Raw genomic sequence first — 27,514 nt, forward strand, 5'->3', positions numbered from 1 at the left:
ACAATGCATTTGCTTCCTTTGCACAAGACTTTAAATCTGAGCCCACTGGTTCCTGATTCATTTACAATGAGAACAGTTTCTCCTTATTTATTCATCCATAGGTAGCATCTACAGGACAACGGAAGATAGATGGGTCCTAAATATTCACACTAATTGATACAAAGTGTATACCATTTAGAGCAGACAATAGATTTTAGTCACAGAAACAGCCGCCAGCATCTACTGCCAGAGGACTGTTTTTCTCTGGATATGTGGCAATATTACTTTCATAGATTTGAATATTTTCTAATTATTTCTAATCATTTGAATATTTGGCAATATTACACTAATAGAAGGGATGTGTCTCTGGTTTTACATATCATATGGTTTTGTTCTTATTCAAAAAGGTCAAAAAAAGGCTTTAAAATGATAACTGACATAGAAGAGAGATAAAGTTTATCACTTCGTTATTTGATGTCACATTTTAGTGCTATAATTAAATAATAATCTTGATAGCGAGTTTTGAGAAGATTTGTAGCTCATGTTGAGGTTCTGGATGTGAGTTTGCTCGCTGAGCTGGAAGGTTAGTTTTCAGACGTTTCGTCACCATTCTAGGTAACATCATCAGTGAGCCTCTGACGAAGCGCTGGTGTTATGTCCCGCTTTCTATTTATCTGGTTAGGTTTCCTTGGGTTGGTGATGTCATTTCCTGTTCTTTTTCTCAGGGGGTGGTAGATTGGCTCCAAATCAATGTGTTTGTTGATGGAGTTCCGGTTGGAATGCCATGCTTCTAGGAATTCTTGTGCGTGTCTCTGTTTGGCTTGTCCTAGGATGGATGTGTTGTCCCAATCAAATTGGTGTCCCTCCTCATCTGTATGTAAGGAGACTAGTGATAGTGACATGACCCACTATCACTAGTCTCCTTACATACAGATGAGGAGGGACACCACTTTGATTGGGACAACACATCCATCCTAGGACAAGCCAAACAGAGACACGCACAAGAATTCCTAGAAGCATGGCATTCCAACCGGAACTCCATCAACAAACACATTGATTTGGAGCCAATCTACCACCCCCTGAGAAAAAGAACAGGAAATGATATCAGAGATAATGGGAACTGCAGATGCTGGAGATTCCAAGATAATAAAATGTGAGGCTGGACGAACACAGCAGGCCAAGCAGCATCTCAGGAGCACAAAAGCTGACGTTTCGGGCCTAGACCCTTCATCAGAGAGGGGGATGGGGGGAGGGAACTGGAATAAATAGGGAGAGAGGGGGAGGCGGACCGAAGATGGAGAGTAAAGAAGATAGGTGGAGAGAGTGTAGGTGGGGAGGTAGGGAGGGGATAGGTCAGTCCAGGGAAGACGGACAGGTCAAGGAGGTGGGATGAGGTTAGTAGGTAGCGGGGGGTGCGGCTTGGGGTGGGAGGAAGGGATGGGTGAGAGGAAGAACCGGTTAGGGAGGCAGAGACAGGTTGGACTGGTTTTGGGATGCAGTGGGTGGGGGGGAAGAGCTGGGCTGGTTGTGTGGTGCAGTGGGAGGAGGGGAAGAACTGGGCTGGTTGAGGGATGCAGTAGGGGAAGGGGAGATTTTGAAACTGGTGAAGTCCACATTGATACCATATGGCTGCAGGGTTCCCAGGCGGAATATGAGTTGCTGTTCCTGCAACCTTCGGGTGGCATCATTGTGGCAGTGCAGGAGGCCCATGATGGACATGTCATCAAGAGAATGGGAGGGGGAGTGGAAATGGTTTGCGACTGGGAGGTGCAGTTGTTTTTTGCGAACTGAGCGGAGGTGTTCTGCAAAGCGGTCCCCAAGCCTCCGCTTGGTTTCCCCAATGTAGAGGAAGCCGCACCGGGTACAGTGGATGCAGTATACCACATTGGCAGATGTGCAGGTGAATATGACATCACCAACCCAAGGAAACCTAACCAGATAAATAGAAAGCGGGACATAACACCAGCGCTTCGTCAGAGGCTCACTGATGATGTTACCTAGAATGGTGACGAAACGTCTGAAAACTAACCTTCCAGCTCAGCGAGCAAACTCACATCCAAAATAATCTTGATACTTCGGTCTCTGACTAAGGTAGCACCTCTTTCCTTGAGCATTTGTGCAACACAGGCCTTACTTCCATTCCATGTCTTATGGTCTTAAGTTCACATATCATTACAAAATGCTGAAAGATTTAAATCGTGAGCAAATTGAGGAGCATGCAGCTGTATAACAGTGTTCTTCCTAGGCAGCAGCTAAACACTAACTTATGCTATTGCCTTATACAGCCAATTGCTTACCAGAGAGAAAAAAAATCAGCAAATTAGTCAATTCCACTTCCTCAATTTAAGGCAGCTAGTACTTTTATATTGTAGCAGTGATGACTGACGTTTTCTTTATTGTATTGCTAAAACATATCACTAAAAGTTACTGATGAAAAGAAGTATTGTTAATTAGATAGAAAATCAATATGCAGCAACAACACACCTTTCTCTCCAAAACTGGCCAACCAAAAGTGTAGACCTATTTTGTTAAAATCTCTATTTACATATTAAGACTATTTAAATTCTAAAATATTTTCCTTGAGAGTTCTTTCGAATTCACCAACTCCATTGCACTTACGAAATAGGGGAGATGATGGTGGTGGCAATCATTGGCTAGTGGGTTCTTCTTTGCCCTTTCCGGTAGGAAGAGCAGACCGAACAATTGAGAAGCAGACAATCATTTGGCCAGTGCACAATGAAGTTTAGCTATTAGGGGCTTTGTGTTGCCTCAGTCCTGAGCACAAGTTTTGAAAACAACAGCTAAATTGTTTGCTTATCATTAACTTTCTTAGTTATGGTTTAATTAATTAGGCTACAAAACGTTATCCCTTGTAAATACAATCTCCTGACCACTTCTCGAATGGCTCAGTCAAACAACCCCTTCAAAAAAAATGTTTTCAAGGTAGTAATATTTGCGACATTGTCTCAAATTAAATAATAGTATTTCACTTCCAGAAGAAATAATTATTTGTAAAATGTTAATGCCTCACATTGTTTAAATTCCGCTGCAGAATGTGGTGGTTTCCCCTAATAAAAGGGGTGGGGGTGGGAATTGTTTAGGAACTTGACCTGCATTATTCATGACCCAGGCTACCAGTTATGCGCTCCCGAGTACTTCACTGAACTTTAATCTCATCCAAAGGCATGCAACAGCAGTGGGTTATGAGTGCATTAATCCATGCATCTGCAACAATTTAACCCACAAACCTGCACATTAAGCACCTTAGGGCACCTTACACAGCTTAAGCTGTGTTGGGTAGGTTGGGGGTGGGGACTGAAAAATAAATCCGAATAACGTTAAGAGTTGAGCAATAGAAGGGTTTAGACAGGAAATTCCTGTCAATGCAATAAAGACAGCTTCAATCTTTACCACTAATTGTGCAGCTAGGTTGAGGGGTTAGGATTATGGTTGGAAGAGATTTAAAATGGTGCACCAGGGATGAAACATTAAAGGATTTCAAAATGGAGACAAAGAACTTAACGTTTTGGGGGCAGAAAGCTCAAAGATATCAGTGAGAAAAAAAGTATTGTATTAAGTTTTAAACACTGGAGTCTATGAAGGGAGAAAGTTAAGGGGCCAGTTTGAAAGAAAGTGAAGAAGGTCAAGGTTATAGAAGAATTGCTCTTCTTCCCAATGAGAACTTTGGAAGAAATTCATACTTCAGAATGAGCAATTTCTTTAAATGGTACATTGTTTTTCTTCTGCTTACTGTAATTAGGCTGCAGCAGCAATCAGCTTCCCATCTCAATCACAGAGAGTGGGGAAATTTATACTATTTATTTGGATTAATAAAAAGCAAAGCATTTCTCTGAAATAATAATTTTTGCAATGTAATGTTTATAATTTCCCCTTTACTTTTAGATCCTCTTGTCAATCACATGGAGATGGTAACAGAGATTGTCGTCCCAACTGTGTTCACTCTTTGCATACTGCTGTGTGCTATATTACTGATGTTCCTACTCCGGACGCAGTGAAAAATTCAGTGTTGTTAGGACATTACATTGCCAGATGTACAAGGGCAAAAACAGATGTCTAACTCCTTTAACAAGTTTAAGTTACGACAATCTTTAATACTTCTCCACAGTCACTCCAAAGATACCCTTGTTATTAAATGATCCATTTCCGGGTCAGTAAAACTGCAAAATAAACAAACTCAAACCACAAACCCTAATTATGACTCCATGGTTGAGATAAAGGTGCTCACAGCACGATAGAGAGATTCCATTTCTGATTCTTCCTTCCCTGATCACATAATACCCAATCGATGTCTTATATTATCAAGGTTTCACCACAGATTGAAGACAGCAAATTATTAGAAGTAAATAAGCTGTCTTCCAATAACACAATAGGTTCCTGCAGAAGAGGCATTTCATCAGTACAACTCTTACAGTAACCTACTTAAAAAAAAAGCAGGTGCCTGTAGGAACAATAAAACCCTTGGCCTGTGAGATGATAGAAAGCTATGAACTGGAGATCAGTCAGTTCATCAGAACATTCTTTTTAAAATCCGTAACAAGTAGAAAAATAGAAACTACATGATTAAACCAACATATAGACCAAACTGCAGCAGTTCCAAGTGCAACTGGAAATTTTTATTGGTGAATCATAAACAATTGTTATAAACTTGTTTGTTAGTTATACTGTACACTTCTAGGTATAATTATCATCTTTATATTTAAAGGAAGTTTTGTTAATTCACTTAGTGCTGCATTACTAATAGACATTACAGTTATTGACAGTCAGATTTCAGGGACATTTATTCTGGCCTGGCTCAAATACAATGGACTTTGCAAGCTGGGATCTTGGACTATGGATATATATTTTGTAAAATAAATGACACACAATCATTATTAGTTTTCAATTGATTCATTTCCCAACTTCTCAACAATAATACAATACAAACAAAGAAAGCACAGTCAGAAATAGAAAATCATTCAAAATACGTGACACTTCAAATATTTTCAATTTAACTCACCGTGTTATTTATTTCTCTGAAATGGAATTTAGATGCTAACTTTAGTATAAAGTATTTTTAAAAAATAAAAATTGCAGTTGATTTAAAAATTACTGAATAATTACTGAATTGTGACAACTACTTGATTCACACACTGGATTGCTTACTGAAATTAATGCAAACGAAGTTGTATGGAATTGGAGTCTATTGTTAAGGATGGGTCTGTAGAGTACTTAGAGATGCATTGGGTTGAGCCAACACGGCTTTATCAAGATGAGGTCATGCCTGGCAAATTTGTTTGAATTCTTTGAGAAAGTAACGATCAAATTAGACAAGGGAGAGCCAGTAGACATGATCTATTTGGAAGGCCATTGACAAGGTGCTGCACTGGAGACTGCTAAACAAAATAAAAGGCCTGGTGTTAGGGACAAGGTATTGGCATGGTTAGACGATTAGCTGACTGGCAGATGGCAGAGAACAGGGACAATGAGGTCTTTCTCAGGACGACAACTGGTGACTAAGTTCTGCGGGGGTCAGTGTTAGTCCCAAAACTATTTACGTTATACACTAACAATCCAGACAAATGAATGAAGTGTATTGTTAAGTTTGTAGATGACACAAAGATAGATGGCGGGATAAATAGCATGAGGGTTCAGGGACGCCGCAGAAGGAGTTGTACAGGATAGGAGGGTAGGCAAAGAAAGGGCAGTTGGAATACAATGTGGTAAAGCGTAAGGTTATGCACTTTGGTAGGGAGAATATAGGTGTAAACTACTTCTAAATGGGGAAAGGCTTCAGAAATATAATGCACAATGGGACTTAGAGGATTCTTAGTTTGGGATTCTCTTACTGATATCATGGAGGTTCAGTTGGCACTTAGGAAGGCAAATGCAATGTTAGCATTTCCATCCAAAGACACTAAAATACAAGAGCAAGAGACTTCCTGTCGAGGTTGTGCAAGGCTCTGGTTAGCCTGCATTTTGAATACTAGGAGCAGTTTTGGGCCCCCTACCTAAGTAAGGATGTGTTGATGTTGGAGGATGTCTGGAAGAGGTTTACAAGAATGATCTGGGGATGAAGGGCCTGTCATATGAGGAGGGGTTGAGGACTCTAGTCTGTACTCCAAAGAGTTTAGAACGATGAGGAGGGATCACATAGAAACTTACAGAATACAGACAGGCCTGGATAGAGTGGATGTGGAGAAGATGTTTCCAGAAGTACAAGAGACTAGTATGCAAGGGCAGAGCCTCAGAATGAAGGGATGACTCTTTAGAACTGAAATGTCGAAGAATTCTTCAGCCAGAGGGTGATGAATCTGTGGAACTCATTTCCACAGAAGGCTATCGAGGCCAAGTCATTGAGTGTGTTTAATACAGAGATAGATAAGTTCTTCATTAGTAAAGGTATTAGGGGTTACGGGAAGAAGGCCGGAGAATGGGATTGAGAAGCACATCAACCCTGATAAAATGGTGGAGCAGATTCGATAGGGTGAATGGCCTAATTCTGTTCCTATAGCTTATGATCTTTGGACTGGTGCAGTACCAGAAGAAATGATCACCCAGATTCTTACTTTTTGGCAGACAGGCACATACAGAGATAGGAGGAGATTGCACCTTGCCAATTAATTTCGCTGTCATGGAGGAAGACTGGGGGCAAGTTAAATACATGGAGTGAAGAGTGAAAACAAAAGTAACCAAATCAGCACTTTGTTAATGGTTTCTAGATGGTACGGAAGATCTTCAAAGTGACCAATACCTGACTAGTGCTCTGTGATTGTGTTAGGCTAGTTAATGGCCCAAAACCAAAAAAAGCTGGAATATCACTGTACATGTATCCTAACTGAGAGAATGGAGAAAGATAAATTTTACACACCTTTTCTCTTGAAAGTTTACATGAAATGTGCCTGACTGCAGCTTATCACTGTGTTGTAATAAATTGCCTCCTCATAATCATGATTCAAAGCTGTATCATCAACTGGCAGATCTTTTAAAAAAAAGCACAGATATTAGTGATACTTCTATTTAAACTAGATTTCTTTAAACTAGTTTTTTTAAACTAGATTTGAAACTCTGATTTGCGAATAACTCTACCTACTAGTTAGCACTCCACAAACTGCAAGGTTAAAATGACCACAAATGTTTCAAATAAGAGTTTCAAACTCTACCTATCTAATGCAATAGCCAGAAGTCGATCAAAAACATTCAAAAGAGCATTTTGCTTTTGTCTGAAAGCCAGGCATTATTTATATTTTGCAAGGAGAAATAGCACTGTTGGCTTAATCCAAGCTGTGACAAGCATGAAGGCTAGTGGTGAGAAAATGATTCAGTCAAGTAAATGTCCACTTTTTTTTTTAAAGACAGCAGCAAATATTTCTAGGGGAAGAAAATGATAACAAAATATTCCACTCAGATTAGCCTGGGACTTTCTGGATAACTTCATTTGCTTCAACGTTATTCTAAAGACTAAGTGAGTGACTAGAAGTTGAATCTGCAACTTTTGCAAGCTGTATGGGTGAGATTGTAATTTGTCGAAAACCCATTTGTTTACACAAGGTTAAAAATCAGGCCAATGGTACAAGGTGTACAAGATGATGCAGCCAGTCGGCTGCTTTTACTCACACTCAACCATACTATAGGAGATTCACTGCTTTGGTCATCTTGTTGCAACATGGGAATCGAGAATTTTTGTTAAGTAAAGATTTTAAGGATTACCTAAGGTGGTGTGGAGTGTACGAAATGTCAGCCTTCCTGCTCCTCTGATGCTGCTTGGCCCGCTGTGTTCATCCAGCTCTACAACTTGTTATCTCAGGTTCTCTAGCATCTGTAGTTCCTACTATCTTGGAAACAGTTTGGTGTGATACTAAGTAAGTTGGGGCAAATGGCCTACTACCCTTTCAATATTTATTTGACATGGAATACTTATCTTGTAAGATTTCCACAGTTTTCACTGTGGCCCAGACTAGCCATCAAATGAAAGGTCAGCTGGCCTGAATAGTAATACAAATTCTGTACTAATACAAATTCTGGCTAAAAGAATACCAGGCCGATAACGTCAGGACCAAGAAAAGTAAATATTCCTTAGGAATGTGACTGTGTAAGTGGAAAATACCTGCGGTATTAAATGTCACGTGATCCACTGGTGGCCTAGTGTTGAGTTGCCATACCGTCTTTAATTCTCTCTGCCCGTGGCAACTAATAATCTCCATTCTCCACATGATAGGGTGCTCACTGGAACAAAAAAAGCTAATGTCATCAGAAAATCCCTTGCAAATATTAAAACAGTTGCCAGAAATTTTACCACATCCCATATTTTAATAATTTAAGGTTTAATATTTTAAAATCTTTAGGAAACAGTTAGAGGGATATGGGCCAAATGCAGGCAAGCTTGACATGAATGAGTTGAGTCAAAAGGCTTGATTCCCTGCTGCATATGATATGATTATGACTCTATAATCCAAGGACATGCAATCTTTTGGAGAAGGATCAGATATTCATGCCACAACTAGTGGGTGGATCATGCATGATTATTACACTGGATCAGGCAAAATCAGAACTAGAATCTTAAAGCATTCAAACGTTCCAGAATTTGAATGTACTGACTGCACTGTGTGCATAGTTGTTCATGGACACTCAAAATACTAGAACACAAGACAAAACAAAAATCAAATATGAACAAAAAGCAGGAGTCAGCCATTCAGATCCTATTTCACCATTTAATAAGTTGCTGACTTATCCAATTGTAACCGTAAACCATTATTACCACCTACCCTGATAACATTTTACCCTTTGCTTACCAAGGATTTATTCACCTCTATCTTAAAAATATTTAAACACTTTGCTTCCACTGCCTTTTCAAGAAGAAAGAGTTCCAAAAACTCATTTCTCTCTGGAAAAAGAATTGCACTAGTTTTAGAGATTTCATAACCATTGCAAAAACTGAAACCAAACACTGATTTACTTTATATCCCCTCCCAAATTAAAACTTCATTTATAAATACAGACTCCAACACATTAACTTGTTGGCTGCACACTCATCTTTCTATCTTTAGCTGGCTCATGCTCCCTATATTTGAACCACAAGTTCTGCCAATGTTATGCCTGTGTTCCATTGATCTTTCTCATCATCCAGTCTGGTCTGATCTGTCACTGACCAATGCCATTCACCACCATCTTTATGCTCTTTTCTGTTTGGCACTTTCCTCCTGTACTTGATAATGTTATCTTTTTTCCCCTCAACATTCTCCTTGCCCCCTTGACCATAACTTCAAGATTTTTTGTTTCCTTTATTCTGGCTTAATGAGCACTCAGTGTGTTTTTTAAATACAGTGAAATGTTACAAACCTGTGGTGAGTATTCAACTTGTTCGGTAATTTTTTTCCAAATAGATAATGTGCAACTGTGAATACATTTACAACATTTTAGCTATGAACCTTACTTCTCATAGAAAGCATTGATGGTTGTGGGTCTGATTGGCAACTGAAAAACATGCTGTTCATCAAGTGGATTGTCTTTGTAGAATCGCAAGCATGACCTGTCACCAAAACGAGATTGTACAATTATTAAAAATAATGAATGAAACAACAAGAGAAATCTGTAATAATTTCACAATCATTAAACTGTCAATGTACATAACATGGGATGTACAGTCAATTCCTCTCCTCACAACAAAGTGTATTGAGAATAAAATATTTATTGTGTAGTGGCATATAAGTTACCCCTTGAAGTTTTGAAAATTTCTTCTAGAAATGAGGGTTGATTTGTATGTAAACTATAAAATATAAACGACCACAGTTGGTGTTAAGAGGACCCACTTCTGTTTATTGGTCATTGTACATGCAAGTCTAAACTCCCACTCATGGTTACACGGCCCCGAACGCCTGCTGGATTACATGCATTAACTCACAAAGGGCATGAACATGAAAGCTCTTAACATGTACTAACAAGCTTAAAAATAAATTGTATGGGGGATGGGTCAACTTATACCCAAATATAGGCCTAAACATGCATTTTGGTTGCAAAAAATGACTGGTCTTACACTCTAGGTTGACAATATCCCCTGATCTATGGCACCCAATAGAAACAGAAGGGTCCAGGCCCGAAACGCCAGCTTTCCTGGTCCTAAGATGCTGCTTGGCCTGCTGTGTTCATCCAGCTCTACACCTTATTATCTCCATTACTGCTATCATGCCTCAGTTAGCCCTTTGCTACAGGAATTTAAAATCAATGTCATTGCCTCCCTTGGTCTCCTTTCACAGCCTTTTAGCCTTATTGTTTCTAAAGAGATTTCAAACTATCATCTAATCATTGGTATTCAGAAACGGTTAGGCAACACAAGCTTTCTCTTGCAGTTTATATGAAAGGACATCTCATGATGATTAATCCATCACAATCATCCACCATGAATTCTCCAATTTCAATGTAAATGATTTGAAATTCCATTGCTTCCCAATTCAAAATATTATTCATAACATCTCTCCACCGTCTCCTTGTATTTAAAACGTTTAGAATATGAAAATGCCTTCATTATTAGCTGGGAAATAATTCTGCTCAATTTCCATTTCGTGCACCTCTTGCAGTAAAGTCAAAATGCACAGAACTTCAACAGTTTTATAAAGAAATGTTGAGTAAATTGGGCCTGATTTACTTGGAAGCTAAAAGTATACGAGGTGATCTTATTGACACATACAATATTTTTAGGGAACATGGCATGGTACATGCGGAAAGGATGTTTTCCCTGTGGGGTAGTTTAGGACCAGAGTGCATACTTTCAGAATAAAGGATTACACGTTAAAGACAGAGATGCAGAAGAATTTCTTCTCTCAGAGAGTAGTGAATCTGTGGAATTCTTTATCACAGAGGGCTGTCAATACTGAGATAGACAGATTTTTAATAAGCAAGAGAATCAAGCATTAAAGGGAAAAGACAGAAAAATGGAGTTGAGGATTATCAGATCAATCATAATCTCAATGAATGCAGAAGCAGATTAGATGGGCTGAATGGCCTACTTCTACTCCTATGTCTAATGGTCCAGACCCAACAGGTCAGCAGCAAAATCAAAAAAGGGAGCAACTGGGAGAATAAGACAAATAGCAATTAGACAACAAAGCCTTGCTTTTAAAAGCCTGAAAACTGTGAGGAGAAAAAAAAGAAAATAAAAGAAAGAGTTAACAGGTTTGGAATTCTCAAAAAGAACAAGATAAAATTGGATATTGGATATGCATGTTGTTTCAGCACACTGATAAAAGCACACACCTCAAAAATCAATGACAAAGGCACAGAGCTAACTAACAAAAAAGCATCAAGGCAGAACAATACAAGGCTACAAGTCTTTCTGTTGTGATTCAGACTATTTTGTGCTGGAGTATCTTAATTAAGTAAAGTGCTCACTGTGTCAGCGTAAAGAGGTTTTCATGGTTCAAGTTCAGGAAGGCACTACAACTCACCACCAGCTCAAGCACGTGGTGGAGTTTTTGGAGACGGAGCATCTGCTCTTCCAGACTTATGGTGCAACTCACAAAGTAATCCTGCAGAACAAATAGCAATGGTAATTTAAAACTGGCTATTAAAAGAGATAGAAACTAAAACTCGAGTTCTTTTCTGTGATTTATAACATGAATTCATTGTGCTTACCAAGTAATTCAAAGTAGTGAGCTCTTGACCTAGAAGAAAATATTTTCTCAATGATTTTCACTGTATTGTATAGGAAAAAAACCTTATTTATATATATCTTTGAGTGTAGTGCTACAGCAGGCTTTATGATACATTAGCTCATACACACTTACTACAGCATTTTTTTTCCTAACCCACCACGGAAGACCTGAAACACTTCTTCCAAGCCAAGCAACAGTGTACTTGTACTACATTCTTCCAATGTAGTATACTAGCCATAGGATACCATAACAGAATTAAGCCATTCATCCCATTGAGTCTGCTCCACCATATGATCACAGTTCATACATATGCAGTGGCTCAGTGGTTAGCACTGCTGCTTCACAGCGCCAGTTTGGACATTCTCCCCATGCCTGCATGGGTTTCCTCCGGGTGCTCTTGTTTCCTCCCACATTCCAAGGATGTGCAGGTTAGGCAGGTTGGCCATGCTAAATTGCCCATAATGTTCAGGGATGTGAAGATTAGGTGGGTTACAGGGAGATGAGTCTGGGTGGGATGTGCTGAGTGTCGGTGTGGACTTGTTGGGGCAAAGGACTTGTTTCCACACTGTAGGGATCTATGAAACCCCATTCTCCTGCCTTCTTCCCGTAACCCTTGCTCCCCCTACTAATCAAGAACCTATCTTTCTCAGTCTTAAATATACACAATGGCTTGGCCTCCACAGCCTAATGCAGCAATGAATCCCACAGATTTATCACCCTCTGGCTGAAGAAATTCCTCCTCATCTCAATTCTAAAGTGTCATCCCTTCACTCTGAGGCTGTGCCCTCAGTTTCTAGTCTCTCCTACTAGTGGAAACATCTCCACATTGAGTATACCCAGGCCTCCCTGTAATCTGTAAGTATTCTCTAAGTTTTAATGAGATAATGCTTCTAAACTTCAGAGAATGATGACCCAGAGTTCTCAAATTCTCCTCATATGACAGCTTTCATTCCAGGATCATTCTTGTGAATGTCCTCTGGACCCCCTCCAACACATCCTGCTTTACATACAGGGCTTAAAGTTGCTCTCAATATTTCAAATGCAGTCTGACCAGAGCCTAGGCCAGCCTCAGCTATACATCCATGTTCTTGCATTCTAGATCTCTTGAAATGAACGCTAACATTGCAGCTGCCTTCCTAACTGCCAAAGAAACCTGCATGTTAACCTACAGAGAATCCCGAACAAGGACTCCTAAGCCTTTTTAGTGCGTCAGATTTCCAAAGCCTTTCCCCATTTAGAACCTAATCCTTCTCCTTATTCTTCCTACAAAAGTGAATACCCTTACACTTTCACACATTATATTCTAACTGCCCCTTCTTTGCCCACTCTCCTCGCCTATACAGGTCATTCTGCAGCCTCCCTGCCTTCTCAACACTTCCGGTCCCTCCACCTATCTTTTTATCACCTGCAAACTCAGCAACACACCCTCAGTTCATTTGTCCAGACTGCTAATGTATAACGTGAATGATTATGGTCCCAACACTGACCCCGGGGGAACTCCACTAATCGCTGGTGGCCATCTTGAAAAAGACACTTTTATGCCCATTCTCTGACTTCTTTCAGTCAGCCAGTCTTTATTCATGCCAGTACCTTGCTAGGTTCTTAACTCATTCAGCAGCCTCCTGTGCAGCACGTTGTCAAAGGCTTTCAGGAAATCCAAACAGATCACATCCACTGGCTCTCCTTTGTCTAACTTTATCATTATTTCCTCAAAGATTTGTCAAGCATGACAGGCTTTGACAAAGCAGTGTTGATTTAGCCCGACCTTAACATGCACCTTCAAGTACTCTGCAATCTTGTCCTTAATAATGGACTCTAATAACTGAGGGCAGGCTAGACAGCTTATAAACTTCCTGTTTTTTGCCTCCCTCCCCTCAAACAGGTGTGTTACATTAGCCAATTTCCAGTGCTCTGGGATCCTCTCTGACTCCAGTTTGCCCCCGATTCTAATTTTTCTGGGGCTCCTTGATGCCACACTTGTGGCTTTGATGTCAAAAGCTCTTACTCTTACCTCACCTTAAGCTCCCCAAACAAGCTGACTTGACTAAATATCATCAAATCCAGAATTGCATGTTCCCTAGTGGGCTCTACTACAAGCTGCTCCAAAACTAATCTCGTAGAGATTCCACAAATTACTTTTCTTGGGATCTGCGAACAACCTTATTTTCCCAGTTCACGTCATTTGGTAAGATGGCAGCAGAATAGGGCTTCTGAGCCCAGGGCTTGACAGCTTTATTGCATTTCTTTTTACTTTTCTCTCTTTTCTCCTGGTTTTTATTTCTCTTTTTATTTTACTTACCCCTTGGTGAAGAACTTGGTTGTGCCATCAGCATTAATGAATAGTCCCAGCAGCACAGTTCCTGGCAGCTTCTGCATTGTTGAAGCATTCCTAGCACTGACTCAACATCAAGTTCATCTTACCTTCTCTTGGTGCCTTCAGGTGAAGGAGGTGGTTCCAGGCAGCTTCTACATTAGAGAATGTAATGTGGATCAGGCCATTCGATGTGGCTGCATCCTGGTGGATCCTTTGACTAGGCTGCTTCGTCAGCAGCGAAAAACGAGGTGAGTCCAGGCCTGGGATTCCAATGTCCCAGGTTGCCTTGAGGCTTCTACAGCATCTTTGTGGCAGCATGGTTGGTCTGGTCCGGCCTGGGATTCCTTTAGGCGGCTTCGGCATTCATCTTTGTCAGCTTCAGTCTAGGTCTCCTTCTGGTTGCTTCAATCTATGACTCATATGGTTTTTTTCTTTGGCATCGTGGTGGGTCCAGCCCAGGATTCCAAGGGGGTGGTAGGGTCAAGTCCTTGAACCCAGACCTGTGAAATGGACTAAATGGACTTTGACTTTTTTTTTAATGTTTTTTTAAAATCATATTATTGTGGAAGGACTGATATTCTGAACTTTTAAATTTATTTATTTTTCTAATTTATTACTATGATTTTGTACTTTTCAAGATCCATAATACTGGACATTTTATTTCTTTAGTTTTCTTTTCTTTTTCGTAAGAAGTTGTACTCAAGAATCTATACCTAAGTTATCTTTGTACCCTGGATGATGCCGCAAGTGGCAAGCTACTTCAATTCAATGCATATTGAAGTCCTCTATGATTGTAATATCGTCTTTGTTACATGCCCTTTCTATCTCCAAGTTTATTTTCTGCCCCACATGCTGACTGTTATTAGGAGGCCTGTAGATAACTTCCAACAGGATCCTTTTTCTTTTGTGGCTTTTCAACCCTCCCCACACAGATTCTACAGCTTCTGAATCTATTACCCTTCTTGCTTCAGGACTCTCAATCCTGCTTACAAAAGGATGCAATCTGTATTTCTAATTCTACCACTGCCTCTTTTCTTTTTGCTCCCCCCACTTGAATGGCCTCCTGTACAATGGTGCAGTGGCTAGTTTGCCATTCTCCCTAAAATCCTTTTCCTCATTCAGAGGAAGCAAGAACTTCATAAAGCTGTTGGATATGGTTAAGAGCTCAGGTTCCTACAATGCTGAATTCAGTATCCCTCTACGTCCCTCGCTTGTAGTCACGCACTCCTGTCCCTAATCAGTGAATTTTAAGTATGGGGTACTCAACCTACAGGATGTGGATGCGTCCTAAAATACAGCATCCAGGTAGCTCTCCCCCTCCTTAACGTGTTGCAGCATCTGAAGCTCAGATTCCAGCTCATCAACTCTAGACCCGGTGTTCCTCAAGAAACCAACAGTTTCTATTGATGTGGCCAGTACAAATCACAATGGGGTCAACCAGCTCCTACATAATGCAGCTATAACACATCCTCTGGCTCTGTAACTCCACATTAGATTTTAACTTGTATTTTAAAATTTCTTACTGGTGTCTCTCCAAATGCTGCCAAATGGGAGTATTTCCAGCATTTTCTACTTTTACTTTAATTTAAACACAGTTGGTTAATTACTTTAAAGTCTCATGTCAGCCATCAGGAGACAATTGATAAGGATCAGTGTGACTTTCCTCCAGCTAGATTTCTTCTGTTCCTGCCTTACCCAACTACATTCAAAAAGGGTTTTCTGATCATATATCATCAGTCCAGTGGAGATCAGCACTAAAAGAGGGATTAAAACACATTTGCTACTATCATCTTCCTCAAAAACACGTCCCTACTTCAACTATCTTTCTCTTGTCTCTTTTTGAACTAGTTCAATTATCTGTTAGATTTTTTACACTCTCCGAGATCATGGGTTGATTTGTGATCACTGAGATAAAGTGAGAGCTCCTACCAGGGCTCTGTTACCACCACATTTGAACTGTCTACAATTGAACTACAATCTATTCAACCTCTAATCCTCCTCTCTTCTTTCCATTTGAGTAGTAGCAAATGTTTGTGCAGAAATTCTCCTAAAAACATGGTAAAATGTAGATCACTATGACTGTGAATCAAGTTCTGACACAATTGTAAAGTCTGTTGTATGCACAGAATTTTACAACCAAATGCAGTTTTAAAATCAAAAAGCACACACCAAATGTTAGGTATTTAACAGAACAACATATACCTATAAAATAGTTTATGTAGTCCCTCTGCAATTTATCCAATCCTATCTCCAACAGCATTCGGATAGCAGTAATTCCATTAACAGAGACAGTGGGCAAGGTCCCCTGGTATGATTGCTGGATCAGCTTACTGAGAGAACTGTTGCTGCCTTGATGGATCTGGAAAGTGATCAGTGATTGTTCAATATTCCAATTACAATAAACTTTTTAGAATTGCAAAAAAACAACCCACAATCTTAAAGAGAATAAGAATGTTCCCCATCCCACTGCTAGGTTTCTGCAATAGATAACTTTTTTCTTTATTCTTTCTCAGGATGTAAGTATCATTGACAAGACCAACAACTGTTATCCATCCCTAAGTGCCACTGAATTGAGTGGCTTATTAGGCCATGTCAGAGGGCAGTTAAGAGTCAACTGCGGAGAATCTGAAGTAACATGTAGGTCAGACTTCGTACAGATGGCAGATTTTCTTTCCTAAAAAATATATAAACCAGTCTTTACAACAATTGATGATAGTGGTTACCATTACTGAGGCTAGCTTTCAATTCAGATTAAAGGGGTAGGCAGTGGCGTAATGATGATGTCACTGGACTGGTAATTCAGAAACCTAGGGTAATGCTCTTGGGATGGGATCAAATCCCACCAGAGACAATGGTGAAATGTGAATTCAATAAAAATCTGAAATAAAGGACCGTTTGTGACCATGTAACTGCAGTTGATTGCCATATCATATCTGGCATCATTATGTATGGATAGATCATCCATTTGATGGAGGGAATGTGACTGATGAACCAGCTGAAGATGATTGAGCCTGGAACAATTCCCTTAAGAGCCAGAGATCTTGTAGCGTAGTGGACCAGAAGGCCCAGGTTCGATTCCCACTTGCTCCAGAGGTATGTCATGATATCTCTGAACAGGCTGATTAGAAAACATATTCTGTAGGGAACTCTGCAGTGATATCCTGAGATGCCTGAGCTTCAACAACCACAACCATCTTACTCTTTGTGCTAGGTATGACTCTAATTTCGTATTCCATCTGTTCCCCTATAACCCCAAATCAAGAATACAAGGCAAATAATTCTTGCTGTCTGAAGTTTGTGAAGGCAGGAAGATAAACTTGGGGTGAATTACAGCAAGTGATCATCAAAAGTTATGGATTAGTCTCAGCAATAATTAGTACAGAGCCTAAGGTAAGTGGTAGCACGTAAAAGATTTTTCCTGCAATGTTCAACTTACCCAAAGATTGATACCAGAGGGCACCTGGAGAACTCAGCAATGGTAACAAATAAAGAGACAAGCATAAGAGGTTAAACAGAATGTCACCTGCATACATACAAGAATGTGACCTATGCTATGGGGTATCACCAAATGGAAGCATACAGGCTTCCAAAGGGAGCTCCTTTATAATGCTAAACAATATTGGGATAAGTAGTGTGCAGGCAGAATCAGTTAAAAAAAATCAAATTAATAAAATAAAACAAAGAACTGCAGATTCTGGAGATCTGAAACAAAAGCAGAAATTGCTGGAAAAACTTATCTGGCAGCATCTATGGGAAGAAAGAATTAATGTTTTAAGTCCAGTGCTCATCATCAGAACTCTGATAAATAATGACTTTGTTACATACCCATGGTTGAATGTCCTTGCATTTTAAGTGTTGAATGACTAGTGCCAAGCAATCGACCACATCCTGGTATGAAGACACAGCTAAAATAAAGGAAAGCAATGAATACACTAGCGTATTTATTCAAGCATTAAGAAATATATGTCACTTATGTTATCATCTAATATTTTCCAAAAGAATGTCTAAAATCTAATGGAATGAAGGAAGAGGTAGTGGATATATTAAGGGTTAATTGGATGTAAATTGATTGCATAGGTACAAGAAGCCAATAATCAGTGGGGTATAAGTTTACTGGCTGAAATAAAAAACCACTGAACTCTTAAAGCCATTCTGACAACTCAATATCTCCCCCTGCCTGAGGCACAGTGACCCTCAGGTTAAAACTCCAACTCTCACTCTCTCTCTCTCTGTAACGGGAGAGCAGACCTATGGTCTCATAAGGCAATGATGATTTTACCTTTCACTTTACCACTGAGCAGCAATGCTCAAAATCACAGTGTCATTGTGCTTCCCAATAGAAGTAATGTGGCCACAGGCATACGTACTTTTCCGCATTCCAGTCCAAAGCAGCTCTGCAAAATCAAGATCTCCACGTTCAGGAGCGAATGATGCATGAATGGTTGATTCAACAGCAGCTGCATCACTTTTCAATTTCTGATATAAAAACAAAGAATTTGAAGAAAACTAAAGACTTCTTTTCCCCCAAAATCGATGAGTAGAATCTCAGAATTCCTCAAATAAAGATTTATAAGGCTATTAACCTAACATAGATGAAAGTATGGATGCTAATCTACTGCAAGGTAGAACACAAATCTTACATGAGTCATACAGCACTGAAGGAGATCATTCCATATATTGTGTGCCTGTTCTTTGAAGAGACTTTCCAATTACTCCTAGATAAACCATAAGCTCTCTAAATTTCTGCTTTTCAATCATCATTAGGCGCTGTTTTGAAGAATCAAAGTTTCTAAACCTGCATAAAATTACATGCAGATTGACTACAGTAGCAGCGATACAATTATTTTTGACAAGTTGAAGATTTTTTTGCACGGTTTAGTATAGCACTCTCTCTAAACTAATTTTAAATTATTGTATCAATTATTTTTAAAAATATACATTAAAGCAAAGCTTTTCTTGGCTCATTTATATTCACTACCCTGCATTAGAGTAGCACGGACAAAGCCCAACATAAATCTACTATTTTGTCTGCACAAACTGGAAAACACACCCAAACCTAGAACATGGGGGACTTAAAACTTAATTTCCTACTATTCTTTGTAAATACAATTCCTTTACCATAATTCACGTGTTGATATAGCTAAAATACTGTAGACCCCAATATTCCAGACTGGAAATGGTTGCAATTGCTTTAGCAAAATAAAGCAAAACAGGCAAGTTCTTTAAGCAAACAAAGTATGGAGCTGGATGAACACAGCAGGCCCAGCAGCATCTCAGGAGCACAAAAGCTGACGTTTCGGGCCTAGACCCTTCATCTGAGAGGGGGATGGGGAGAGGGAACTGGAATAAATAGGGAGAGAGGGGGAGGCGGACCAAAGATAGGTGGAGAGGAGAGTATAGGTGGGGAGGATGGACAGGTCAAGGAGGCGGGATGAGGTTGGTAGGTGGGAAACTACTAACCTCATCCCGCCTCCTTTTCCTGTCCGTCTTCCCTGGACTGACCTATCCCCTCCCTACCTCCACACCTACACTCTCTCCACCTATCTTCTTTACCCTCCATCTTCGGTCTGCCTCCCCCTCTCTCCCTATTTATTCCAGTTCCCTCCCCCCATCCCACTCTCTGATGAAGGGTCTAGGCCCGAAACGTCAGCTTTTGTGCTACTGAGATGCTGCTTGGCCTGCTGTGTTCATCCAGCCTCACATTTTATTATCTAGGATTCTCCAGCATCTGCAGTTCCCATTATCTCTGATCACAAGTTCTTTAAGAAGACTGGTTTAGTTGACAATTGTGGTTATTTGTGACAGTGTGACTGGAACTAAAGGGAGGGTTGATGGTATGCATCACAGTAGAGCTGCAAATCAACATTAACAGGTTGTGGATGAAAAGTATACTTTTATTATATTATATTCAAATACTTAACTTCAGAGGATTCTCCTTCAGAAGAATAAAGACAGACAGGGTTGTATTTCCACATTTTTCCCACCAAGTTTCCAATCATCAGATGATCTTACCTCTGTCTCCTTGCTCTTCAGCTGCTGTTGAGAGACATTGAGTTGGTTCTTTAGGTCTGTATTGGGCATAAAAACACAAAAAAATCTGTGCTAGGCCAAATAATACAATGTTAAAGTCCATTCATAAGTAAAGAAGCCCACAAAATATATCTTCATGCTTTTTTAAATTCACTCACAGGAAGTCTCTGGCTAGACCAGGGTTCATTTACCATTCCCATTGACCAGAGGGTTGTTAAGAATCAACTACATTGTAGTGGGTCTGAAGTAACACATAGGCTAGACCAGGTAAGGATCACTGATTTACTTACCCAAATGGCATCAGTGAACCAGATGGGTTTTTCCCGACAATCAGCAATGGTTTCATGGTTATTATTAGGCTCTTAATTCCAGATTCTTTATTGAATTGAAATTCCATCATCTGCTATGACAGGACTTGAACCCAGATTCCTAAAATATTAACTGAGTTTCTGGATTAATAGTAGAGCAATAATACCACTAGGTCATCGCCTCCCCTATGAGCACTTCTTCACAGCTTTTAGTGTAATTCGGCCAATTATTTTACACATCATATTCACAGATACATCAGACCTAAAATCAATGGAGAAACAGTAGGCAATTCTTAACTTGAACAAATCTGACAGATTTTCCATTCCATCTTCAAACTTGTGGTTCAATTCAAAGATAAGAGAATGTTGAATTTTCCCTCTCTCAAACCTGATTCAAAATCAAGATTATAGATAGGAATGAAATCTCAGTCTCTGTCATTAGAAAGAAAAATGGAAAAATACATAATTCTCCAGCATCAACACTTCTCACACTGAGTACCAGAGAATACCTGATTGGTTTTGGAATGTTTTAGCACACCACTTCAAGAACAATATTGCATGAAAACAGCCATATCAGGAAATTATGACAACATACTAACCTGAAACATAAATTTAGCTCAGGGATAACTTGGCAATCACCGTACGCAATAAGAGTCAAAATGATCAGCCCAAAAAGTATAAATTTTACAGCAGATGCTGTTCAAACATGAAATGTTTGTACCTTCAATTAACTCCTGCACAACAGTCACGGCAGACTTTTCTTCTAGAAGTTCTGGCCACTCTGTTTCTCCTGTTTTCAAACCTTGAGCTAAAACCTTTCAGAGAACACAGCAGAAACAAGTTAATTGTAATATACCACAATACCACTAGTGGTATATTAATCCAGAAACTCAGCTAATGTTTTGAGGACCCAAGTTTGAATTTTTTAAAAAGTTTATTTATTCATTCATGGGATATGGCATCGCTAGCTAGCCAGCATTTATTGCCCATCCCTAGTTGCCCTGAGAAGGTGGTAATGGGCTGCCTTCTTGAACCGCTGCAGTCCACCTGCTGTGGGTTGACCCATAATGCCATTATGGAGGGAATTCCAGGATTTTGACCCAGTGACAGTGAAGGAACGACGATATATTTCTAAGTCAGGATGCTGAGTGGCTTGGAGGGGAACTTGTAGGTGATGACATTACCACTAAATCTTGCAGAAAAACCCATCTGGCTCTCTAATGCCTTCAGCGAAGGAAATCTGCCATCCTTATCCTGGTCTAGCCTACATGTGACTCCAGAGCCACAGCAATGTGGTTGACTCTCAATTACTCTTTGAAATGGCCAGCAAGCCACTCATTTCAAGAGCAGCTAGGGATGGACAATAAATACTTGCCAGCCAGCAAAGCCCACATCCCACGAGTGAATAGACATAGAACATATATTTTTAAAAATGCTTATGGTGGTTGAGAACGTAGTTTAAAACTCTTAAAACACCATCTGCTGTAGACTTTTGAAAATCTCCTACTTTGTCTCCAAATTTCACTCCTTAGTATAAGCTGTGCTTCAGTTGGTAGCATTTTAGCTTTTGAGTTTCAAGGTTCAGGTTCCCCACTGCAGGACCTGGGCATAAAAGCCTATGCTGAGATTCCAGTCAGTAATGCACGACCATTCTGCTGTGCTCTGGGTGAGAGAAGGGGGTGGGGGTGGCATTGAGGGTGAGGGAAGGGAGGGTGAGGGGAGGGTCAAGGAAGGGCAGGGGTCAAGGAAGGGCAGGGGTCAAGGAAGGGCAGGGGTCAAGGAAGGGGGTACAGGAAGAGGAAAAAGGTGGAGAGGAGGATGAAGGGGCAAGAGGAGGAGGAAGAGGAAGGAGAGAGGAAGAGGAGGGAATAAAAGGGGTTGAAGTGGGACAGAACAAGGGTTTATAGGGAAGAAGAGGAGGAGTATAAGAGCAGGAGAATAAAAGAGTAGGAGAGTATTAAAGTAGAGGGGCATTGGAAGGTGAATTCCATAACTGATCTGGAAATGAGACCGGAGTTTATCAAGCAAAAAATTCAAAACCAGAGTTACTGACTCTTGCTAAAATTGAACAAGGTTGCCTCTCACTTTAACAAGCACATTATGTAGCAGATTTGGTTTTAACAATAAAACAGAAGTTTATTACAAAATCAAGTACAAAAACAAAACAAACATTTCATATATAATAAAACTAAAGATTTCAAAACGCATGGTAAAATACAGTCCCATTAATCCCAACAACCACTCTTTTACAGCTTTAAAACACCACAGAGAATTCCCTTCCCTGACTGAGATGTGTCTTCAATACCCAGTTTGGTGAATCTAATTGCCTCAGTTAAGGTGTAAAATGGGAGGCAAAAGATTTAAAAGGGAGTTAAGGGGCATTTTTTTTCATGCAGAGGTTGGTGAGTGTATGGAATAAGCTGCCAGATGAAGTGCTGGGGACTGGTACAATTACAACATTTAAAAGGCATCTAGATGGGTACATGAATAAGAAGAATTTAGAGGGATATAGACAAATGCTAGCAAATGGGACCAGTTTAGGATTGATGGTTGGCATGTACAAGGTGGATCAAAGGGTCCGTTTCCATGCTTGACAACTCTAAGGCTCTATCCTCATACCTTCACATAAAGTATAGGCTTTCTCAAATTCAACAATTCTGGTCTGGAACTTTAAATCTAAACTCCTTACACTGAGGTACTATATTCTTCACAGTTCTAAACTATCTCCCTTCTTTCAAAGCAATTGTCTTACCTACCCAGCTTCAGCCAGGATTTCTGCAAACTGTTAAAGTGAAACTAAAAGGGCTCTCTTCAAACTATGGGCGTTTCTCCAAATCAAAAGAAAAAGAAAACACAATTTCTGAATTTCTAAACAGAAAAGCTTCTAGTGAGCTTCTAATGTACAACTGTTTACTTTGTTTGCTCATAAAGACGCTCTAACATTACCAAGTTCCCATTAACTACCAAGAACTCTCAAGTGAGTTTAGACACACAGATCAAAACTCTCATATCATTAGCTCAAATTCAAACACTAAAATCTAATTATATTAAAATGGAGATATATCACACACCTCACAACCACAATAGCTGGACATCGTAGCAGGAGAGCTGCTGGTCTATGAAGACATTTAAAAATGTTTTTTAAAAAAAGGCAACTGGTGATTGCTAGAGTTTCCAATTTAATTGGCCACCACTAACACCAATGTTTTAAATTCTATACGGTGAATTAAATAAATAGAAGGTTCATATGTTTGAAACTAACTAATGCCTGCTATTACTTTATCAAAACTATTTGTGTAGTACAAGAGAAAACAATGCCTTTTGGCCAAAGGTCTAATCTCTCACAAGTACCGCCACTGAAGAATATTTCCTCTGTGCATTTAAAACATCATAAAGAGCTTTTGGATCAGGCTGCATGCTGCTAGAACGTATCTATAATTATAGATTTTCTTAAAATTGTAAAGATTTGGTGGATTTATGAATATTTACGAAATAAATGCTTACGAGAAGAAATTCTAGCTCCTTATATATTTGGATGACAGGACTTCTCACATCTCCAGGTTCCGCTTTGATATTCTGTAATGACCACAAAAACAAGGAGAATAAAACCATAACAGAAGTTTAATGTAAAACTAGGCCAACTCAGTCCAATCTATCATTAAGAATGTAAAGGCTAAGCCTAACAAATTCACACAAGGTACTTAACCTCATGCCTGGCCAGCAGAGTATGTTATAGACTGGCAATTGAATATCAGTTTTTCTTCATTGAGGTTAAATCACTGATGAATTATTTCAAAAGTTCTTGCGTAAATTGCTAAAACTACACCAGTAGAGAAAAATACTAAGTTACAAAATTTATCAAATACCAACTGTTAAGCCAAATATATAATGTTTAGAATGGTCAGCCAGGAGGCAATTCAGAAATAAAAAACATCATGGCACTAAAAATAGGTTGGATGGTGTTTTGATAAATTTCAGTGCCAAAATGCTCCTCAATCCTCTCTGAACATGCATAACACTTCCTCCGAGGAGTCTTTTATAAAAGTGGACATTAATGCATTTTTAAAAAGAATCAAGCAAGAATCTGATTTATTATCTGACAATGCCATGTGTGACAGACTCTTTAATTCAAGAGACAAAAGTAGAAGTGACTCATTCTCTCCTGCTGCATGAAACACTAGCCTGTACCCAGCACCCCGGAATTTCCTAACTGGAACAGCATTGTGGATGTACCTCTGCCTCATGGGCTGCAACGATACAAGAACTCAGCTCATGACCAACTTCTTTGGGGTCTGGAACAAATGCAGATCTAGCCAGCAAAACCCATATCCTAATAACTTTTTAAAAAATCCTTGTGACTCCTGAGAAGTAGTTCAGTGCAGATTTGTCACATTGATAAGCTACTGCCTTGAAGAATAGACAGGGAAACACTGGAGGTTATCACCATTGACAACAACCGTCTAATTGCTGAAAATAAATTTTGCCTACATTGGCTACGACCTAGAATCTAGCCAAGGCAAGTAATCTCAAGGCATCTAGAGACAGCAAAACAAAGGATAAAACTGCCCCAAGAAACAAAGCTCACATGATATGTACATGTTCAAAGTATGCGTTTGTGTGAGTGAGTGAGTGTGTTGTCCTGGACTTCATAAATGATATGCATAGTAAGAGGAGCCAGTACCTTGTTTCTTTTCCTTACCAGTGTCGCAGCTGATGTTAGTGGTGGAATTTCTAAAATTTTGTCCACATTGTTCCAAGTGAAATCCACCATAATATTACTCTGGGATTCCATAAGTGTATTCTCCAATACAGTGGTACCAAACAAATCATACTGTGCATAGCCCTTTGTTATGACCTGAATCAAGGCAAAAGCCATTACAATTTATAAATTAATTTTCCAAAGCTGCTCACCACCAAAGTAAACACATTTCCCTGCATCTATTTTAAGACACTATCTCAATCTCAGAACTGGTTTCTTACTTCAAAATACTGAAGACTTGACATGCACTACGCAAGTGCAAGTCTTTGTAATTGTGCTCACAATCTTACAAGCTAAAGTCTTATTTCAGAAAAAAAAGTCACAGAAACAACAACTTCTATATGGTCGTTAATTTAACAAAAAGTCCAAGTTCAACTAGGCAACATTAGGTCTGACAGCCAAAAAATTGAACAATAAAGGTAAGACCTAAGGCAGATATTACAACATTGAGAGACAGGCAGAGAGATCTGGGGAGGGAATTCAAATATTTGGGACTGAGGGCAGTACAATAACAGCCACCAAGAGAAGATCATTTAAAAATGAGGTGCTCATGAGGCCAAAATGAGCAGAGCATTAGCTGAACAGCCTCTTTTCATGCCATAGGTTGAGGGTCTAGAGGAGATATAGATATTGGAAGGGGCAAGGCCATGAAAAAATGTGAAAGCCAGGGAAAGAATCCAAAAGGCAAGTTGAAATAAAAGTAAGAAATCATGCACGAAGAAAACAAAAAAGAGACATTCCAGGTTAGCAGCTAGGGCAGAGTGTAAACTTACGAATTTGCAAGTTTGGAGATGGGGAACGGGAGGTAAAATCTATCAGGCGGGATAGAGAGGGAGGTAAAAGGGGTGGAGGAGTTGCAGTAATGGTCAAAGACGATATCACAGCCGCACTGAAGGAGGGCCCCATGGAGGACTCCAGCAGTGAAGCAATATGGGTAGAACTCAGAAATAGGAAGGATGCAGTAACAATGCTGGGGCTGTACTACAGGCCTCCCAACAGCGAGAGTGAGATAGAGGTACAAATATGGAAACAGATAATGGAAAGGTGTAGGAGAAACAGGGTGGTGGTGATGGGAGATTTTAATTTTCCCAACATTGACTGGGATTCACTCAGTGTTAGGGGTCAAGACGGAGCAGAATTTGTAAGGTGTGTCCAGGAGGGTTTTCTAGAGCAGTATGTATGTAGCCCAACTCGGGAAAGGGCCATACTGGACCTGGTGCTGGGAGATGAACCCAGCCAGATGGTTGATATTACATTAGGGGGCTACTTTGGAAATAGCGACCACAATTCCGTAAGTTTTACAATACTCATGGACAAGGATAGGAGTGGTCCTAAAGGAAGAGTACTAAGCTGGGGGAAGGCCGACTATACCAAGATTCGGCAGGATCTGAGGAATGTAGATTGGGAGAAACTGTTTGAAGGTAAATCCACATTTGATATGTGGGAGGCTTTTAAGGAGAGGCTGATTAGCGTGCAGGAGAGACATGTTCCTGTGAAAATGAGGGATAGAAAAGGCAAGATTAGGGAGCCATGGATGACAGGTGAAATTGTGAGACTAGCCAAGAGAAAAAAGGAAGTATACATGAGGTCGAGGCAACTGAAGACAGACGAAGCTTTGCAAGAATATCGGGAATGTAAAGCGAATCTGAAAAAAGGGATTAAGAGGGCTAAGAGAGGACATGAGATATTGCTGGCAAACATGGTTAAGGAAAATCCCAAAGCCTTTTATTCATAAATAAAGAGCAAGAGGGTAACTAGAGAAAGGATTGGCCCACTTAAGGACAAAGAAGGAAAGTTATGCGCTGAGTCAGAGAAAATGGGTGACATTCTTAACGAGTACTTTGCATCGGTATTCACCAAGGAGAAGGACATGACGGATGTTGAGGTTAGGGACTGATGTTTGCTTAGTCTAGGTCAAGTTGACATAAGGAAGGAGGAAGTGTTAGGTATCCTAAAAGACATTAAGGTGGACAAGTCCCCAGGTCCGGATGGGATCTATCCCAGGTTTCTGAGGGAAGCGAGAGAGGAAATAGTCGGGGCCCTAACAGATATCTTTGCAGTGTCCTTAGACACAGGTGAGGTCCCAGAGGACTGGAGACTTGGTAATGTCGTCCCCTTGTTTAAAAAGGGCAGCAAGGATAATCCAGGTAATTATCGACCGGTGAGCCTGACGTCAGTGGTAGGGAAGCTACTGGAGAAGATACTGAGGGATAGGATCTATTCCCATTTGGAAGAAAATGGGCTTATTAGTGATAGGCAACATGGTTTTATACAGGGAAAGTCATGTCTTACCAACTTAATAGAATTCTTTGAGGATGTGACAAAGTTGATTGATGAGGGAAAGGCTGTAGATGTCATATACATGGGCTTGAGTAAGGAGTTTGATAAGGTTCCCCATGGCAGGCTGATGGAGAAAGTGAAGTCACATGGGGTCCAGGGTGTGCTAGCTAGATGGATGAAAAACTGGCTGGGCAACAGG

The 27,514-nt window shown here is 40.0% G+C and overlaps 2 protein-coding genes across 4 annotated transcripts in view; one reads left to right on the forward strand and one right to left on the reverse strand.

Annotated features, from left to right (window-relative positions):
• lctlb (lactase-like b) overlaps window positions 1-9,517 on the forward strand; it is a 34,699-nt gene extending 25,182 nt beyond the window's left edge. The window contains exon 12 of the mRNA XM_048563030.2: window positions 3,883-9,517. Coding sequence (XP_048418987.1) covers window positions 3,883-3,912 — 30 coding nt within the window. The 3' untranslated portion in view covers window positions 3,913-9,517. The remainder of the gene's footprint in view (window positions 1-3,882) is intronic.
• zwilch (zwilch kinetochore protein) overlaps window positions 1-27,514 on the reverse strand; it is a 55,085-nt gene that overhangs the window by 6,216 nt on the left and 21,355 nt on the right. The window contains exons 7-19 of one of the 3 annotated variants that reach the window (XM_048563028.2): window positions 24,976-25,131; window positions 23,781-23,852; window positions 20,998-21,091; window positions 19,951-20,006; window positions 18,306-18,414; window positions 17,764-17,843; window positions 16,141-16,297; window positions 11,605-11,633; window positions 11,362-11,498; window positions 9,410-9,505; window positions 8,084-8,202; window positions 6,848-6,958; window positions 4,997-5,012 (exon numbers count right to left, since the gene is read on the reverse strand). In XM_048563028.2, the coding sequence (XP_048418985.2) occupies window positions 6,864-6,958; window positions 8,084-8,202; window positions 9,410-9,505; window positions 11,362-11,498; window positions 11,605-11,633; window positions 16,141-16,297; window positions 17,764-17,843; window positions 18,306-18,414; window positions 19,951-20,006; window positions 20,998-21,091; window positions 23,781-23,852; window positions 24,976-25,131 (1,200 nt within the window). In that variant the 3' untranslated portion in view covers window positions 4,997-5,012; window positions 6,848-6,863. The remainder of the gene's footprint in view (window positions 1-4,996; window positions 5,013-6,847; window positions 6,959-8,083; window positions 8,203-9,409; window positions 9,506-11,361; window positions 11,499-11,604; window positions 11,634-16,140; window positions 16,298-17,763; window positions 17,844-18,305; window positions 18,415-19,950; window positions 20,007-20,997; window positions 21,092-23,780; window positions 23,853-24,975; window positions 25,132-27,514) is intronic. The other 2 variants (XM_048563027.2, XM_048563029.2) reach the window with 2 other exon arrangements.

Source organism: Stegostoma tigrinum, chromosome 33 (genome assembly GCF_030684315.1).
Source record: "Stegostoma tigrinum isolate sSteTig4 chromosome 33, sSteTig4.hap1, whole genome shotgun sequence".
NCBI classification, from domain to species: Eukaryota; Metazoa; Chordata; class Chondrichthyes; order Orectolobiformes; family Stegostomatidae; genus Stegostoma; species Stegostoma tigrinum.